The 18174-nt window shown below is 36.6% G+C and overlaps 1 protein-coding gene across 1 annotated transcript in view; it reads right to left on the minus strand.

The window, feature by feature from the left end:
- Positions 1 to 91: 91 nt before the first annotated feature.
- Positions 92 to 18174, minus strand: part of LOC129004737 (proteoglycan 4-like) — a 46205-nt gene continuing 28122 nt past the window's right edge. The window contains exons 11-13 of the mRNA XM_054433334.1: positions 17179 to 17425; positions 7800 to 7961; positions 92 to 7293 (exon numbers count right to left, since the gene is read on the minus strand). Of these exons, the coding sequence (XP_054289309.1) occupies positions 4432 to 7293; positions 7800 to 7961; positions 17179 to 17425 (3271 nt within the window). The 3' untranslated portion in view covers positions 92 to 4431. The remainder of the gene's footprint in view (positions 7294 to 7799; positions 7962 to 17178; positions 17426 to 18174) is intronic.

Here is an 18174-nt window from a genome sequence, read left to right on the forward strand (position 1 = left end):
TAAAACATTACTAGAACTGTTGGTGGAATACAGGAAGTGAATTAAAAATTCATTAAATTCATCAAAACTTTACTGATTTTTACATCAGGGTTAGGGATAACAGTCTTGTACAAAACTGGAAATAACCTTTACGTATTAAAAAGCATTTCATAACACAACAAAAACTAGCTTCAAGAAAGTAACAGAATTTAAGTAGGTAATTTGTAAAATGTGCAATAAATTACACTTTGTACACATTAATTAATGTAAACGTCTACCTTTATCATAAAAAATCAAATATAAAGTTACTTAATATTTAAAAGAATTGTTTTAAAAAATCGTTTCTAACTTTGGAACTAAGCCCTGAGAAGTTGGGGAGTTTCAGACAATTTTGAGATGTACTTAAACATGTATGTCAAAATTTAAAAAAATATATATACTACATGCTTCAAAGCAAGTTATAAAAAAAGGGTTGATGTTAAATCTTATTTTAATTGAAAGAAACAAATGTGAAATAACTTCCAACTTAAAGGTATTAAGAATGTTTAAATACTAGTTGGATGTGGTTGTAGTCAAACAGAACACAATTTATAAAAATACTTAAACTTAATAATAAATTTAAATCATGTTTCTTACTATTTAACTGAGCTCTAAAGCAACTAAATCAAGTTGCATACTAAAACCAAACATACTAAATGAGATCAATAAAGTAATGTATAAAACATAGCACAAACAACATTAGTAAAGAATATTACTCATGTCCGGGAGGAGGTAGGTATTACGTGGATCTTACGGTTAAAGAAATTATTTCTGAGCATCAATTTAGCTACAATAAACATGGAAAATTTAACAAATGACATTAAATGTCATTAATTATGTAAAAAAAGTTGTTCGACAGCAGACTAATATGTTGAATGAATGAAACATTTTTGATACGATAAACAGTCAATTAAATCAGAATAAACTAATATAAAAATAAATATTAATTCATTAACATAATATAAATCTGGATAAATTGTTTGTAATAAGTCATATTGCACTGGTAATAGGTACTTTAAGGTATTGTTAAAAAAGTATTTTATTCAAGTTTTACTTTGATAACGGATGCGTAAAACTAAACATATTTTACAATATTCCAGAATGAGTTGAGTATGCACGCAAAGTACAGAGAATTATACTTTTTATTTTAGTGATACAGACAATAGGCTACTTTTGATATTTTGGTGATGGTGAGATTTGAAAATCCATGAAGATTAATTACTTGAGGGTAAGGGTCAAACTATTTTGAAATGAGCTAAAAATGTACTGGTTAAATAAAACCAAATTGTATACACAATCTTGCGGCAAAGATTGTTATATTTTATGGTTGGTAAAATTTTCTAAGAACAATTTTAATAACTTGTATTGGAGATATTGGCAAATTAATGTAATGTAATACTAAATTTTAACTTTTAAATTTAGTATTACTTTACATAAGAAAAATGTGTTGAACATAATAAAATTATGTAACTTTGATGGTTTAATACCAATTAGAAAATATTTTAGCAATGTTTTTAAGAGATTTTGTTTTAACTGAACCCGGGAAAATAATTTTGTTTGGTTATATCCAACGCCTAATTTAGCTTAAAAAGAGAAAGGAATTATATTCTTGTCTGTTTACTGGCAAGCCTTAGAGGATTACACAACATTCACACACACACTCACATATCAGCCTACCAGTGAGGTTAAGCTGTTGGTGCGCCTATTGTTTTTACAAATACAAAGAGAATCGAACATTAAGTTATTGCTAAAAAAAGTGATCCAGATGCCTGAATAGCTAATTGATAACTGTCACAGAAAATAGTGTATGACTATGGAACACATAGGAATGACATGAAACTTAATCTACACTCTATATAGTGAGAAACCACATAGTTAAAAAACCACATGCTGTAGTATAGTAAAAGTCTAAGTTGTTGTTTAAGGAAGATCATTGAGTGTGTATGTGAAGGTTGTTAAAAGGCTTGCCACTAAACAAAAAGTGTATGCAATATTAAATTAATGTGTTAAGCATATTGGTTATCAAAATATAAAAAAAAATAATGATGCTTCTCTAACATTCTCCTCAGTGGGAATAACTATGGGTAAATATTGCTTTTTTAGGAATAATTTGATTAATTCTTACATATTTCATCACTTTATGGAAGGCCGTTACTATTTAACAAAAACAAGAATCTTTGTATCCCTGGTAGCAGCAAACTTGGATACTCACTGTACAGCAAAAATAAATAACATTAGTTTCAGTGAGGTAATATGTTATTATAATGTTGATATATAAATAACAATTTGTTCAGTTTATATTTGACAATGTAATTAAGAAATGAAGTTTATGACATAGATAACTGATTGAACTTACAGCATTTCAATTTTTACAAGTTACTGTGGTTTTTCTTTTTCTTATTATTGAAATAGAGCATTTTAAACAACTTTTATTTGAGGATATAATGTAACATTTTTTATAACTAATTAATATTTTTAAGAGGTTTCCAAAGATGCAACAATACAAAATTAATGAGCGATACAGATTTAAATGACGAATCCAACAATAAAACTTGTTGAAGTTTGTTGTCGGTCTACCAGTGACAGAGAAAACATACAAAATTAACAATAAACAAATAATATTTCATAAAACTGGATATTAACTTTTCAGTTAATAACAAAAATAGAATGCACAACTACAAACAAAATCTCTATCGCTTAACTACTTACTATATAAAACAACTGTACATCTTATTTAAATCGAGTTTACACAAATATGAAAATTTTCATGTACAAACAAAAAATTAAGTATACTCATTTAGGATGTACAAAACATTAAACAGTTTTTCATCGACTATATACACATCGGTAGTTGGTCCAGTAATCAGTGTCTTTGGTAAAGTGAATATGTGAATGTATGGACTAATACAATCATTGGATCATAGGCTGTTTCGAGTATTGAATGATGAGATGAATGCGTACGATAAGTACATAAATCCTAAATGCAGCAAACTATTAATATGTACAGAATTCTAACAATTATAGAGAGCATTATTATTTACATTTGTTACAAACAGCTGCTTAGGATCATCACTAAATCGTTAACTTTTAATATTAAAGCTATGTATTTTTAAATACATATACACACGGATTTGTTAACTTTATATTCTAAACCCTGAAGTTGATGTGCTTTTGTTAAGTTTGTTTGTTTGTTTTATAGCTCATCAAAATACAAAATATGAAACAAACTGGGCCAATGAAAAAATTAATTTTAAAGGCTCGGCTATTTTATTAAATTGTAAGAAAGAATGAGAAGAAAACGTTGAAGTTGATTTCATGCAATAAATTGGTTCAAGTAAACAAAATTACTACTTAGCCTTCAATTGTTCATACAAAATCTATTACCTTAAAAACGTATTGCAATTTTTTCTGTCACACAAACTTTGATCGTATGGGATACAATTTAAGTTATATCATTAACTAACCTTACAAAACCCAGACATTTCAGATATGTATTACTTATATTACCTTAGCTTTCAACAAATAATTATTTATTAAAATGGAAATACATTAATTGTACACTTTTATGAGAAAGACATGTGCTAACCAGAAGGATTTTATGCAGTAAAACCTGATTTCTGATAACTTTAATTTCCAATAGAAGATTCTTAATGATTGGACAAAATATGTAACCACAATGTGTGATTTGAGACTTTTGGAAAATGTTTGAATTTTATGAGTAGTATTAAAAGTAATTTGGAAGGTAAGTCAAAAGACAAATGTAACATTGCGCTTTCAACTAGGTACAAAAGAAAAATATATGGTAGGAAGACTAATAATTTCTTTTTACACAGATACATTTTTCAAGATACATTTTGTTATAATTAACATACATACATTTTGTATGAAATAATTGAATAATTAAATAATTGTATTTCATAATATAAGTTTAACACAACACCATTTGTGTGCAACAAGTCTTTTTTTTATTTAGAAAGCATGTCACTTTCACATGGGTAGAGCTGTAACACCTTTTGTGTATAGCTCGTGACACGTAAGCTGGCACTTGGGCCTAGCACAGGCGTGTAGTAGGGGTGGGTGGTAGTGAGGAAAAGACCGGACTGCAAACATTTCCGCTGACTCAACAAGTTGACTCCTCGTGTTTCATGTACTTGAGCACCTTCACGAGGGTTGTGAGGACAGTTTACGCAACCCTCACGATGGCACATAATGTTTTTGAGCTAGAGGCTAGTAGGGATCGGTCAAGTGCCAGCTTACAAGTCAAGAGCTAAACAAAAAATCTTTTTTGAGAATTTTAAAGCTTGTAATGAGGTTTTACTGCTTTCAGTGGTAAAGAATGTTTTTAAGAAGTTAAGATCAATATTCATAAATCTAAAGCCAATAAAATAGGTCACAACTTATTGTGAAATACCTTCATAACCAAGAGGATCTGTTCATGGGGTCGTGCATCCCAAGGTACCCTCCTGGAGGGGGGTATCCAGTGGGGGGGAGTAGACCCTGGTGCAGGACCATCGGCCTCAGTAACTCCTCCTTCTGCAGCATCTGCGGATAGTTCATAAAGGGATGCGGGTAGGACAGAGGCCGAGACGGAGCATGACTCAGGTAGGGGAAGGGTGAAGCAGGTGGATGTGGACTAGGGGAAGAACTTTTAGTGTTTGCACTCATGTCCGGATGAGGTGCGAAGAAATTACTGGACCGCATTTCTTCCAGGTACGAAGTGTAACTGTCTTTGAGTGGCGCTGGGCCAAAATTAAAGGCACTTCCTGGTACAACACTAGATGTTTTTAAAGATATTGCTTCGGACGAGGACTGTCCCAAATACTGCTGAAATCCTGCCGGGATACCAGAGGGTGTGGAGGTGTCGCTGCTCTTTCTCTTCTTGCTCGGTTTCTTCACAGCGGGTTTGGCTGCTGGCTCTGACGGCTTAGGTGTAGTGCTGGCCCTGGACACCTGTTGATAGGCGACTTCCAGAGGCCTGTTGTACCCAGCAGTCATCAGATCCACTGGTCTGCCAGGGTACGTCCCTGAGGTAGCTTTGGCTTGGATGAGATCCGACATCGGGTGGTTGTAGCTGACACTGTGAGGGTAGCCAAACCTTGCGAGATCGGACATCGGATGACTGTAATTCACCTTGCCTGCGAGCAAGTCTTGTTGAGAAGGGTAGCTCAGCGGTGAAGGCGGAACACTAAGTTTCCCACTGACTAGGTCCGGAGAGTGATTGTAGCTCAAACCGGGCGCGGATAAGTCTGAAACTGCCCTACTGTAAGGTGAACTCACTTTAGGAGGTAAAGATTCTCGACTTGTAGGATAAGTAATGTGGGAACTTTCTTTGTTTTTAATCGGCTCATTTTGAGATACCTTGGCAAAATCCAAGGGGCTTTCGGTTAGTTTGTTTGAATCTTGTGATCTACTGACATAACTGAGGTTTGGTGGTGTATTTGTTTTGGCAGCAGTAGGATGACTGGAATAATTCAAAGGTGAAGATGACCTAGGTGCATTACAAGACAAATCTGTACTTCGCCCCGAATAATTTATCACAGGAGTTGAGGTCTTTGAGACTGGTAAAGAGTTAGAATACGATGACTGACTATCACTGACTTTGATAGGTCTTGTTTCAGAAAAATTAGGAGGAATTCGAGAATAGCCTCTATCATCTCTAGGATAACTAACATTACTCATTACACTGCTTGAAGTTGGATACATGGGATGTATCGATGTTGTTGAGGGAGGGTTCTTCCCATAAAGGCCATCATTACTGTAGTATGAAGCGGAAAGTAACCTTTCTTCTGCATAAGGGTCCATGAGATGTGGTGATATTCCATGCAATCCTAGAGCTAAAGCAGTTTCTGATGCATAGGCCGGTCTTGTATTAGGTTGAGTGGGTATTCGACCAGGTGTGGGAGTGAAACTCCTGTCGTTCTCAATAGCATTTCTAGTGGGTGTGAAAGACCCACCTCTATAAGATATCTCAGGACTAGAGCGAGCACTTTGTTCTACCTCGTTTATTATCCTCTTTTTAACAGGATACGTTGATGATACAGACTTTTCAGTTGCAATCGGTGTTGACCTGTACTGATCCGTCAAAGGTTTATTAGTGTCGTAATATGACATGTGAGCTGGATAAGGTGACATAGGTGCATCATAAGTGTTGACTGAAGGTGACTGGTAGGGCAGGGAGCTGCCACTGTATAAGGGATAGTCTGACTTGGGACTTGCCATTGGTGTTCTTGGGCTACAACTCGGGATATCCCTGGGTGAACAGCTGGGTGGCTCTCTGGGACTGCAATTGGGTGTGGGAGGTTCTCGGGGACTACTGCTTTTATCAGAGCTTCCCCGGGGAAATGATGTGTCTTGATAAAAACCAACTCTTATGGTTCCATTAAGGGGGGAGTGATGGTAAGGTGTTTTGTTCGGGTCTGCTTGCGGAGATAGGTAATGCTCGTCTAAGCTCGGCCGTGGCGAAGATCCATCAATCATTGGGTCTGTAGGGTCTTGACTGAAAGATGACCTCTCTGAAACACTGCTTCCTGTACTAGCCTTTCTTTGTCTTCTAGCAGGTGACACCAGAGGCGGAGCTACAGTAATTTTCTTATCTTTATCATCATCCACAGATATAACCTCTTCAGTGTCTTTAGGAGTAGCCTTGAACTGATCCAGCTTTTCTTTACTTTCATCATTAATATCAGACTTCTTTTTGGTAGGTGGTTGTGATTTTGGCAGCCCAAACGCTTTAAACCATGCACTCAGATTTGGTGTGGAGGATTTCTCAGCCTTGGTTGAAGTTGGCACAGGAGCTGTTTTCTTTTCAAAGCTGTTGGAAGTAGGAGAAGCATCTTCTTTCAACTTTTTGGTTGACAACCCATCTTCAGGAAGGTTTTCTTCCGCTTCTGGAGAGTTTTTATCATCCTCTTCAAGAACTAAAGGTTTTTCATCCCCAGAATCGTCTTGAGAATCCTCATCCTTTTTCATAACCTCAGTATCGGAATTTTCAAAACTGTGTTTTCCAAATCCGATAACATCACTATTTAAAACTGTCCCTAAACTCAGCTTAGGTGTTATCTGTTCTTCCTTTTCTAGAGTTTCAACATTTTGATCCTTTACCTTCATACCTGTTTGGTTTCCAGAGATGGAAGTTTCTTCATTCTTACTTGCACTGGGATTAGACAACAAATTGCCTTTGCTTTTCCCCGGTTGAAGTCTGTCTATTGTTCTTTGTACTTCACGTCTTCTTTTCAAGGAACCGTGATCCTTGAAAAATCTTCTTCTCGTAAAGTCCTAAAAAAATATTGTAGTAAATGCACAGTCAACAGGAAAGTTTTAATTGTTTCATTAGAAAGGAGATAACTTAATCCTAACAAGTAGGATGTAACAGACAACACTTTTTTACATGATGAATTAGAGCACCCTCCCAAGCTTATGATTACACACAGTTAACAAATTTTGTGTTAGCAGGAAGAATGTCTAATCATACTTACTCAATTATTATGAGTGGATCATTAAATGCAATTGGTTTAGTGTAAAAAAAAATACCAAGCTCTCCCTTAGCAAACATAACCGATTATAAAAGCTCAAATAGGCCCTACTCAGCTTAACCACTTTTGAAATAACTCAAATAAATTCTCATGGTACAAAACATTAATAGTCAGGACCAGGGTCTAAGCTTTAAGTGTCTTAACAAAAGGGATACTGCCGTAAAATTAACCAAATGGATAGTGTTTTATCACTTAAAAATGACTAACTCAATCAGTATATAACCCTCTACAAATCATAACGTAAATTACCAGTTTCTCTTTTGCTCGTATCTTGAGCCTGGCCCGGTAGTCGTGCTCTATGCGGCTGCCGACCCCATCACAATCATCCACCATTGGCAGTTGAGAGGGTGAGTTACTGGCAGATGAGAACTCTGAGAATCTGGGAGTGTCATCTAGCCACTTGTTGATGTCCTGAGAAAACGGTTATAAAGTTAAAAAATTAGTCTAACTTCATTGATTTAAATCTTAAATCTATTCTTTACCAAGCTATCTGTACCGAGTGCACAGCAGTTGATATTTATTGTACTAATCCCCAACAAGGACAATAGAAATGTATCTAATCTACAATATCATGGTAAAACACTAGTTGTAGTGCTCTGTTACTGCTCTGAAGATCAGCTCATGTTATCTGCAATATGACACAGTTTTGTCCCTAAGACCACAATACTTTAGTTAATTTTGAACCTTGGGAAGACTCACCTACTTCTAGTATTGTAGAAATTTAAACCCACTTTCAGGGTGTGCCACTAGCTTAGTGGTTTAAGTCTTGGACTAAGTTGCAAACAGGACAGATTTGATCCACAACAAATCCACAGTAATTTTTATTTGTTTGGACCACTCTCTTTTAAAGGTGTTTGAATTTCATAATTTGAAAATGCTACTGGTGTAAACCAGGGTGTATACTATTTTATTAAAGTGAAATTCCAGGTTTTTTCCTGGTTTTTCAAAGTTTTTCCAGGTTTCCGCGTGTCTGTTTGAATCCACTTAAACTATAATCAATTGAAGACTTGCAGCTTAAGTATACAATATACACATCAAATTTGTTTCAAGTCCAGTGAGCTAGTGTTGAAAAAATAATAATCCTTATTAAGTAATAATTTTCATTGTCATCATTACTTAAGGCCACGGAAACATTGTCTCTCTCGATGGCAGCAAAATCCTGAATATTATCTTCATTTTTTATGAACACATTATCAACGGCGGCAAAATCCTGAATATTTCCTGCGGTCGTGTGGTCGCTTCCCACAGTGACGTTAAAGTAATCACAGTCTTACGTTATCATAGAAAAATCCTGGACATCTCCCGCGGTATGTATACATTATCGCCGTCTCTCGCGATCACGGAAACGTAATCATCGTCATCCGCGATAGCGGCAAAATGACAAAAATGTTCCGAGGCCATGTAGACACCATCATTGACTCCAGCGGTCACGGGAACGTCATCGTTGTCGTCCGCGATCTCGGCAAAATCATTAAAATTTCCCGCGGCAGTGTAAACATCATCGTTGATCCCGCGGTCACGTAATCGTCATCGTCGTCGTCCGCGATCGCGGCAAAATCATGAACATTTGCGGCCGTGTTGACATAATTATCGTCGTCTTTCGCGGTCACGGCAAATCACTAATATCTTCCCCAGCCGTGTAGACATCATCATTGCCTCCCGCAGTCACGGAAACGTCATCGTCGTCGTCCGCGATCTCGGCAAAATCATGAATATTTCATGATTGGAGAGTGGAGAGTCATGGAGAGTGGGGGAAGCCCCTGATGCTACTTGACCTGTTTAATTTGTGCTCCTCAGTTTTTTAGAAATTTAACCCGGAAATTATTTGTTTTATGAGTTGTGTCTAGTATGTAAATATTCAGTTTTAATTTTTGTTCAAAATTCGGAAACCGGTTTTTTACTTTAAATAACCGGTTGTAAATTACAAAAGTTTTTCTTGGATAAATTCAAGTTTCACCAGATATTTGTGCTAAGATTAGTCAAGAGATAAGACGGCAGCGCTGATAAGACGGCAGCGCAGGAGTTGACCTTTGGAGTGGACATGTGGATGAGCTTCTACACAAGTCAGGTTGTTTGTTTACCTATCACCTGAAGTCTGACCCATATAGATAAAACAATCTTGGACTCTGGCTAAACTTCTTATTTCTAAGAGCAAAGAAAACAAAACAATTACATTTTTGTACAGTGAATTGAGCTCCTCAACTTGAAAATCAAATTTATATATTTCTGTATTCACAAAAAAAAAAAAAAAAAAAAAAATTGTATATTATCATGTTATCCAATTCTCAAGCCGATTTAAAAAATAAGAGCCCAAACTTACCTAGAGGTTGGGTAAGAGAAGAAAAGCTGAGGAAAAATGGTTTGAGTAAGGGTAAAACTGATGTTTACATTAAGTCACCAGGTGGTAAACTATTCCGTTCTAAAAAAGAGCTAGATAAATACATTAAGGAGAAAGGGCTCCCACTTAAAATTGAAGATTTTAATTTTACCTCAAGAAAAAACAGTAATGATTTGTCATTTTCTAGTAGCAATGAATCTTTCAGCCATGAACCGTTAAATTCTTCTGTCTCAACAAAAGTATATGAAACCATAAGTACTCAAACAGATCACATACCTGAACCTAAGCTTGTAACATCAATAGAAACACAAACTGATCTCACTTCAGTTAAGAAAATGAAATTCACTGATGAACTCTTGGAAAAACATTGGTTGACTGATTTAACAATACAGTCTTACCTAGAAATAATCAGTGACAGATTTTTGGCCTCTAAGTCATGCATTGTTGTAAATCCCCTTATTGTGCATGCTATTAAAAATCTTGTTGATTTTATATATATATTAGAACCATTAAATGTGAAAACAAGCAATATTGCCAGTAAATGATTCTGAGAGCTTGGATGGAGATAGTGGTACCCATTGGAGCTGCCTGATATATTATAAGATTGAAAATACTTATTACCATCTCGACTCGCTTAATCATCACAATTTACCTTCGGCCAAGAAACTTGTTACCAAACTTTCTAGCTACCTAGGAGGGGAATCATTAACAGCACCTCTCATTCCTGTGAAATGTCCACTACAGCCCAACACCTATGACTGTGGCGTTTTCACGTGCTGGTTCATTGAATCAGTAATACAGGACATAATGGATAATAAACCTGTTGATATTGATTTCTTTCAGAGGGTGTCCCTATCCAACTCAGAGTTGACAAAGATACGTTGTCTTATGGCTTATTTTTTGCTTAACAACCACGGTGTTAGTAATGACACATTTTATTCTGTTATGATTGAAAAGCCAGAAAAATGCACCAGTCCGGCAGTGATTAAGCATTATTCCAAGGAGCAGTCATGGAATTTAGTTACACATAAAAATACGAGACAAGCTCAACACGTACATTTGGACAAAACTAGTAATCCACCAAATAAATGCTCTGATTTACCCCTGAGTAACAGCTTTGATCCATTGAGCGGCCAAAGTGAGGAGGACAAGACTGTTTCCCAAACCGTGAAAGCTACTGACGATACCCGTAAGAACCAAAAACACCACACAAACTGTAAAAAACTTGCAGGAAAACCAAAGATAAGAAGGATTTGTAAGAGAAATGTAAATCTAGTCATTCACTCAGATAGCCAAGGTAGAAACTTGGCAAAACAAATTAACCTAATGAGTGAAGGGAAAATTAACTGCTTGGGAATTGTGAAACCTAATGCAAGACTAGTATCCATTCTTGACGGTGCTAACAACAAAGAAAAAACTCCAATTTTAGTTATCGGGGGTACAAATGATTCACTTCAATGCAGTGCAAAGGAGCTTTACAAGACTATAGAAGATAAATTGAAGATACTGTCATATAAAGAACACATATTTTTGGCTACCATACCACCAAGATTTGATATACCTAGAAATAGTCCAGTCCATGATGAATTAATTACCCTAAACAGCTACATTAACGAATTAAGCTCCCGCATCCCCAATGTAAAAATCATTAACTTAAACCCTTTAAAAAAACACAACTTTACACGACACGGGCTTCATTTCAACTACAAAGGGAAGAAGACTATTTCAGAAGCAGTGGTTGAACGGTATGAACAAGCAGTGTTTGGAAGAATGGGGACTGTGGAAGGTAAGGCACCAGTGCTCAACTCTTTATCACTTATTCCACCACTCGCTACCAAAGATAAAGCAAGTAAAATAAACGAATCTGATTCACTCTCGACTACCAGGCCTGGCTGTTCACTGGAAGCATCCTTACTGGAACAAGGTGATACGGGCCAGCTCTCACAAGTACCAACGGACGTCTCTCAAGCCAAAGAAGAAACTAACAAAGATCAATGCACAGCTGGGAAAAATCAAAAACTTGACGCCATTAAGACTATAAAGGAGAAGGAAGGAATAAAAATAGTTGAAGAAGATATGTCTGACGTTATCAGCCGCTTGAAGAACAACAGCTCAGTTGCTTTTGCGCACTGTATATCTAGTGATTTTCACGAAGAAAGAAACATGAGCGCAGGCGTGGCTGTAACTTTTAAGAAGATTTTTGGAAGACCACAGACCTCTGACATTCTCAACAAATACCTATCGTTCCAGCAAACCGATAACGGAGCAGGCATTTACGGGCTTATGACAAAATCAAAATTCTCCGCTAAACCCTCTTTAGAAGATTATAATTTGTGCTTTTCACACCTTATTAGCAACGTCAATACAAGAAACTTTAAAATCTTGGTATGCTCTCCGATGGGCTGTGTGAGGGACCGTATCTCCATTGAGAACTTTGCTAAGAACATAGTGCAACTTCATATAAAGACAGGGGCAGCAGTATGTGTAGTTGCAAAGCCAGAAAACTCATCCAGACAACTTTATAATGGACTTGACTTTCCTAAATTCATAAATGAACTTCGTCATGAAATTCATGTGGTCGAGAGTATGGCGAGGGAGTCTGCACTGAAATCTTCCCAACAGGGTCCATGTGAAAGTGATGGAGTCAAGTCAGTTGTAGAGCACAGCCAAGCAGAGTCAACACGATCTCCTAAGTGTCCAGCAGTGTGTGAAACGGGGGGTTATAAAGTCAATAAGGGGAATAGTGCAGTGAATGTTAGCCGGCCTCAACAAGATAGCATTAGTGATGGTTTTGTAATTCCATTTAGAAATGATAGTTGTGTAGGAAATGCAAATGATAAATTTCTAGGTTTCTCTACACCTGTTAGAACTAATTTAAAACATATCAATAGTTTTTTGGAGTCAACTCAACCTCCAGCGACAGACACATGAACAGTTGCTCTGATGACACCTCTAAGTCTTTGGGAAACAGATCATTTGCAATATTTCATTGTAACATCCAGGGCATCATCCAAAACAATAAAATTGATGAAATTAATTTATACCTCAATAGTTTCAACAGAAAACCGGATGTAGTTTGCTTTTCGGAACACTGGGTCCCATCTAATTGTAAAATTCCACTATTTCAATTTGATGGATATCAAAACGCTGCATCTTACTGCAGGGAAAATCAGAAAAGAGGGGGAGTATCCATTCTTGTAAATGATCATTTTAAAATTAAACATAGGCCTGATTTTGAAGAATTAACGATTGAGTCAAGTTTTGAATGTTGTGGGGTCCAAATAGTTAAACCCATAGATCTTATTGTACTGTGTGTCTACAGACCAACTGTTTATACCAAAGCTGCTTTTGATGTGTTTTTTGAACGTCTCCATTTCCTTTTAAGCTATTGTATAGATAAGACCCCTAAGGCGCATGTTTTACTTGCAGGAGATTTCAATATCAATGTTTTAAATTCTGACTTCTATACCAAAGAATTCTTATCAATTTTAAGTTCCTTTAATTTTTTTGCACATTTCAATGTTCCAACTCGAATTACTAATGTTTCTAGTTCCTGTCTTGACAATATTATCACTAATTTCTGTCCTAACTTGTGTAAAGCAATAGTTTTAGAAAATGGTTTATCTGACCACTTAACACAGTGTTTATGTTTAGATTATAGTTATTTTGAAAATAGACAACTGGAAACAAAGATAAAAATCAGTCCATCCTTAAAAAGAAATTATAGTAAAAAAAATTTGGATAGTTTTGTTAACGTTTTGAAGTATGAACAATGGACTGAATTTTTTAGCAAATCTGAAGTAATGACTGATGTTAATGTACTTTATAAGTGTTTTCTTCAAACTTTTAAACTGCATTTTAATTCTTGTTTTCCTTTAGTAAATAAGAAATGTTATAGTAAACATTTTGATAAAGGGTGGTTAACAACTGGAATTAGAGTCTCATGCAAAAGGAAAAGGGAATTACATGAACTTAGTAAAATGTCAAATGATACAACTTTTAAAGATTATGTAAAAGAATACAAGAAATTATTAAATAAATGTATAAAATCAGCTAAGATATTGTACAACAGAAATCAGATTAAAGAATCCTGTAACAAAACCAAAACAGCCTGGCATATTGTTAAAAAAGAGACTAATACAACTGACAACAGCAAAAAAGGATACCCCTTCTTGTTGCATTCAATGTCTGAAAGGACGCAACTAAATCAAATTAATGCATTTTTTTCTGACACATGTAAAAGCTTGAATGTTGGTTCAGATTCTTACAAAGCTCTTGGCTTCCTACACAGTAGAATCCCTCCCGAGTCCAAACTTATATCATTTAAGCCAGTGAACCTTCAAGAAGTCCAAGATATAATAAAAGACTTAAAGTCATCTAAAGCCTCTGGATGGGATGAAATTTCAACTTCATTAATGAAATCAAGTTCAGAGTTTATTGCTCAACCCATTGTTCATTTGATAAACATTTCTTTGTATACTGGTGTTTTCCCTGACCTATTAAAACTATCAAACATAATACCAGTCTTTAAAAAGGGTGACCCAAAAGATATATCCAACTACAGACCTATTTCTTTATTGCCTAGTTTCTCAAAAATATTTGAGAAAGTCGTCTTCAATAGATTGTGTGATCATTTTGAAACATCCCAAATTTTGGATACATGTCAGTTTGGATTCCGGAAGGGACGGAGTACGACATATCCAATCTTTAGCTTTATTACCGAAGTCACAGGTGCTCTTGACAGATCGCAGGCAGTAGCTGGTCTCTACTGTGATCTGTCAAAAGCATTTGACTGTGTAAACCATAGCCTATTAATACAAAAACTAAACTTTTATGGTGTGTCAGGCATGGCTATAAAGTGGATAACCTCGTTTTTATCAATGCGGAAACAGTGTGTGGACCTACGGTTAATAAATCTGAAATCTGATTTCAAATTAGTCACAGAGGGTGTGCCACAAGGCTCAATACTAGGTCCACTACTGTTTTTGGTTTATATTAATGACCTACCTTTGATTTTAAAGTCAAAATCAGTAATGTTTGCTGATGACATTTCCATTATTTTCACTGATCATAGTAAAATTTTCATGCAACAAACAGCTGAACAAGATTTCCTTCAGCTAGAAAAATGGTTTGAAGCAAATGGTTTGGCGTTAAATAAAGATAAATCTCTTCTGATGGAATTCCAAAAAAACTACCAGAAATCAGACTCATTAACAAAATTAGATTTGAATCTTTCTCTAAATTCAGTAAGCTCAGTTAAATTCTTAGGCATCACAGTGGATCAAAAATTGACTTGGCAAAATCATATTGGTGAAGTTGTAAAAAAATTAAATAAAGCTCATTTTATGTTCATTATTTTATCTAAATCTGTTGACATATCCACTCTCACGATGGTTTATTACGGTTATGTCTATCACTTGTTTAATTATGGTGTGATCTTCTGGGGAAATTCAGATAGGAGAAAAAAAGTTTTTAAAATGCAGAAGAGAATTATCCGTATTATTTTTGGACTTAAAGGAAAAAAATCCTGTAAGAGTATTTTTAAAAATCACAAAATTCTTACTTTTCCTAGTATATACATATATAACTTAATTTTGTATATAAGACAAAATTTATCAAATTTTCCAAATAACTCTGATTTTCACAACTATAACACAAGACAAAAGAATAGCCTTACATACCCTAGACATAACACCTCCACCATTGAACATTCTCCATATTACTCTGGCATAAAATTGTATAATAGCCTGCCTAGCACCATAAAGGGTTTGACAGATTTTAAAAGATTTAAAACCAGTTTGTTCAAATTGTTGTCAGATAAATGCTGCTACAAGATTGGGGACTTTTTCAATTAGATATTAGTATGTCAAATCAATAGTTAGTTGTAATGGTTGAACAGTAAGTAGTTGTAGGGGAGAAAGTGTATACATATAGATTATAGCTCTTAATTAATTAGTGTAGTAAATTTGCCAAATGTATAGTTATGTTTATTCTTGACTTGACACAATTCATGTATAGAAATGTACTGTTTGAATAAAGGATTTTTTGATTTGATTTGATTTGATTTGATTTCCCGCGGTCGTGTCTACATCATCGTCGTCTCTCGCGGTCACGGAAACATCATCGTCGTCGTCCACGATCTCGGCAAAATAATGAATATTTCCCGCGACAGTGTAAACATCATCGTTGATCTCGCGGTCACGGACACGTCATCGTCGTTTCCCGCGGTCACGGAAACGTCATCGTCGTTTCCCGCGGTCACGGAAACGTCATCGTCGTTTCCCGCGGTCACGGAAACGTCATCGTCGTTGGCCGCAATCACGGCAAAATCATGAGCATATCACGCGGCCGTGTAGAAATCATCATCGTCGTCTTTCGCGGTCACGGCAAATCACGAAAATCTTCCGCGGCCGTGTGGACATCATCATTGCCTCTCGCAGTTATGGAAACGTCAGCGCCGTCGTCCGCGATCTCGGCAAAATCATGAATATTTCCTGCGGCAGTGTATACATCATCGTTGATCTCACGGTCACGTAAACGTCTTCGTCGTCTCCCGCGGTCACGGAAACGTCATCGTCGTCGGCCGCAATCGCGGCAAAATCATGAGCATTTCACGCGGCCGTGTAGAAATCATCATCTTCATCTTTCGCGGCCACGGCAAATCATGAAAATCTTCCGCGGCCGTGTAGACATCATTATTGACTCCAGCGGTTAGGGAAACGTAATCGTCGAAGTACTCGATCGCGGCAAAATCATGAATATTTACCGCAGCCATGTAAACATCATCGTCGTCTCCAGTGGTCACGGAAACGTCATCGTCGTCTCCAGTGGTCACGGAAACGTCATCGTCCGCGATCTCGGTAAAATCATGATATTTCCCGCGGCTGTGTCTACATCATCGTCACGGAAACGTCATCGTCATCTCCCGCGGTCACGGAAACGTCATCGTTGTCGTCCGCAATCGCGGCAAATCATGAACATTTCCCGCGGACGTGTAGATGTCATTGTCGTATCCTGCGGTCACGGAAACGTCATCGTCGTCTCCCGCGGTCACAAAAACGTCATCGTCGTCGCCCGCAATCGCGGCAAGACGCATTTTTCGACTACAATCTTCTACCGGGGGCTAAAATAAAAATCCCGGAATCGGTCCAAAAATCCCGGCTTTTCCCCGGTTTTTTCCAGGTCCCTTCAAATTCAAGGTTATTTCCCGGTTCTCCCGGTTTTCCCGGTTGGTATACACCCTGTAAACCCTCACAAAAAACCCACCCACCGTAAAAATTAAAGGTGTACCTTTAACGTTTGTTCGGTGGCCAACTCAAGTGCCTCGATGTCTGTGACGTTCTTGATCCCCGTTGGTTTCTTCCCAGGTCTCTTGGTCTCCTGTGTCTTCTTGGTCGCCTTGCTTCGACTCTGGCTACGACTGCTCTGACTCTCTGAGTCTTTTTGACTTGCTTCCTCCTCTTCTTCTTCTGCCTCCACCTCTGACTCCTCTTTGACCGGAACCTCCTCTGGCAGTTCGTTGTCACTCTCTTCACTCCTGAAGAATAAAACAAGTATTAGTAATTTTTTCAATACCATGTTGTAAACACATTTTTCTTCCTCCACACATTCGCTGCTGTGTAATAGCCAGCAGCGACTTGGAGCAAAAACAGCCAATAGGCTGTGAGACTGAGTGCAATAAATAGTTTTCAATTCTGTTTCATCCAAAAGAGCCACAGCAAGCACGTATTGCACGTCATGTTTTCTAGACAGTTTTAAAAGAAGTAGAATGCCTTTATTTCAACAGGCAATCATAAATAAACTGGATCAGATAAGATCAAAGTTTTTGCAAATCACAGCCGAAGCATGAAAATGCCTCTAGGCTCTATCTCGGAGAATCATCATTTCCAGTGGAACCATTTTTCGTTCATTTCAAATCCCAAAAAATAAACAAGACTAAAAACCAACAATTTTAATTTTTATAATTTGCTTAAAACACAAATCTACTGCATCTACCCTAAGATGTAATTGATTTTTTTTTTATCACAGCTAAAAGATGAGAATGCCTCTATGATCTATGGAGGATAATCATTTCCAGTCAGACAGTTTTTATATTACTTAAAAGTTCCCAACTTAAAAACAAGACAAACTACTCGCTATTTCATTTTTTTATGATTGTACATAGGTACCTATTTATTTCTTATCAACTGGATCAGATAAGATCAAAGTTTTTTGCAAATCACAGCCGAAGCATGAAAATGCCTCTAGGCTCTTATCTCGGAGGATCATCATTTCCAGTAAAACTAT

This window comes from Macrosteles quadrilineatus, unplaced genomic scaffold (genome assembly GCF_028750875.1).
Source record: "Macrosteles quadrilineatus isolate MER2022 unplaced genomic scaffold, UCM_ALF_1.0 Scaffold_11__1_contigs__length_5352618, whole genome shotgun sequence".
In the NCBI taxonomy this organism is placed as follows: Eukaryota; Metazoa; Arthropoda; class Insecta; order Hemiptera; family Cicadellidae; genus Macrosteles; species Macrosteles quadrilineatus.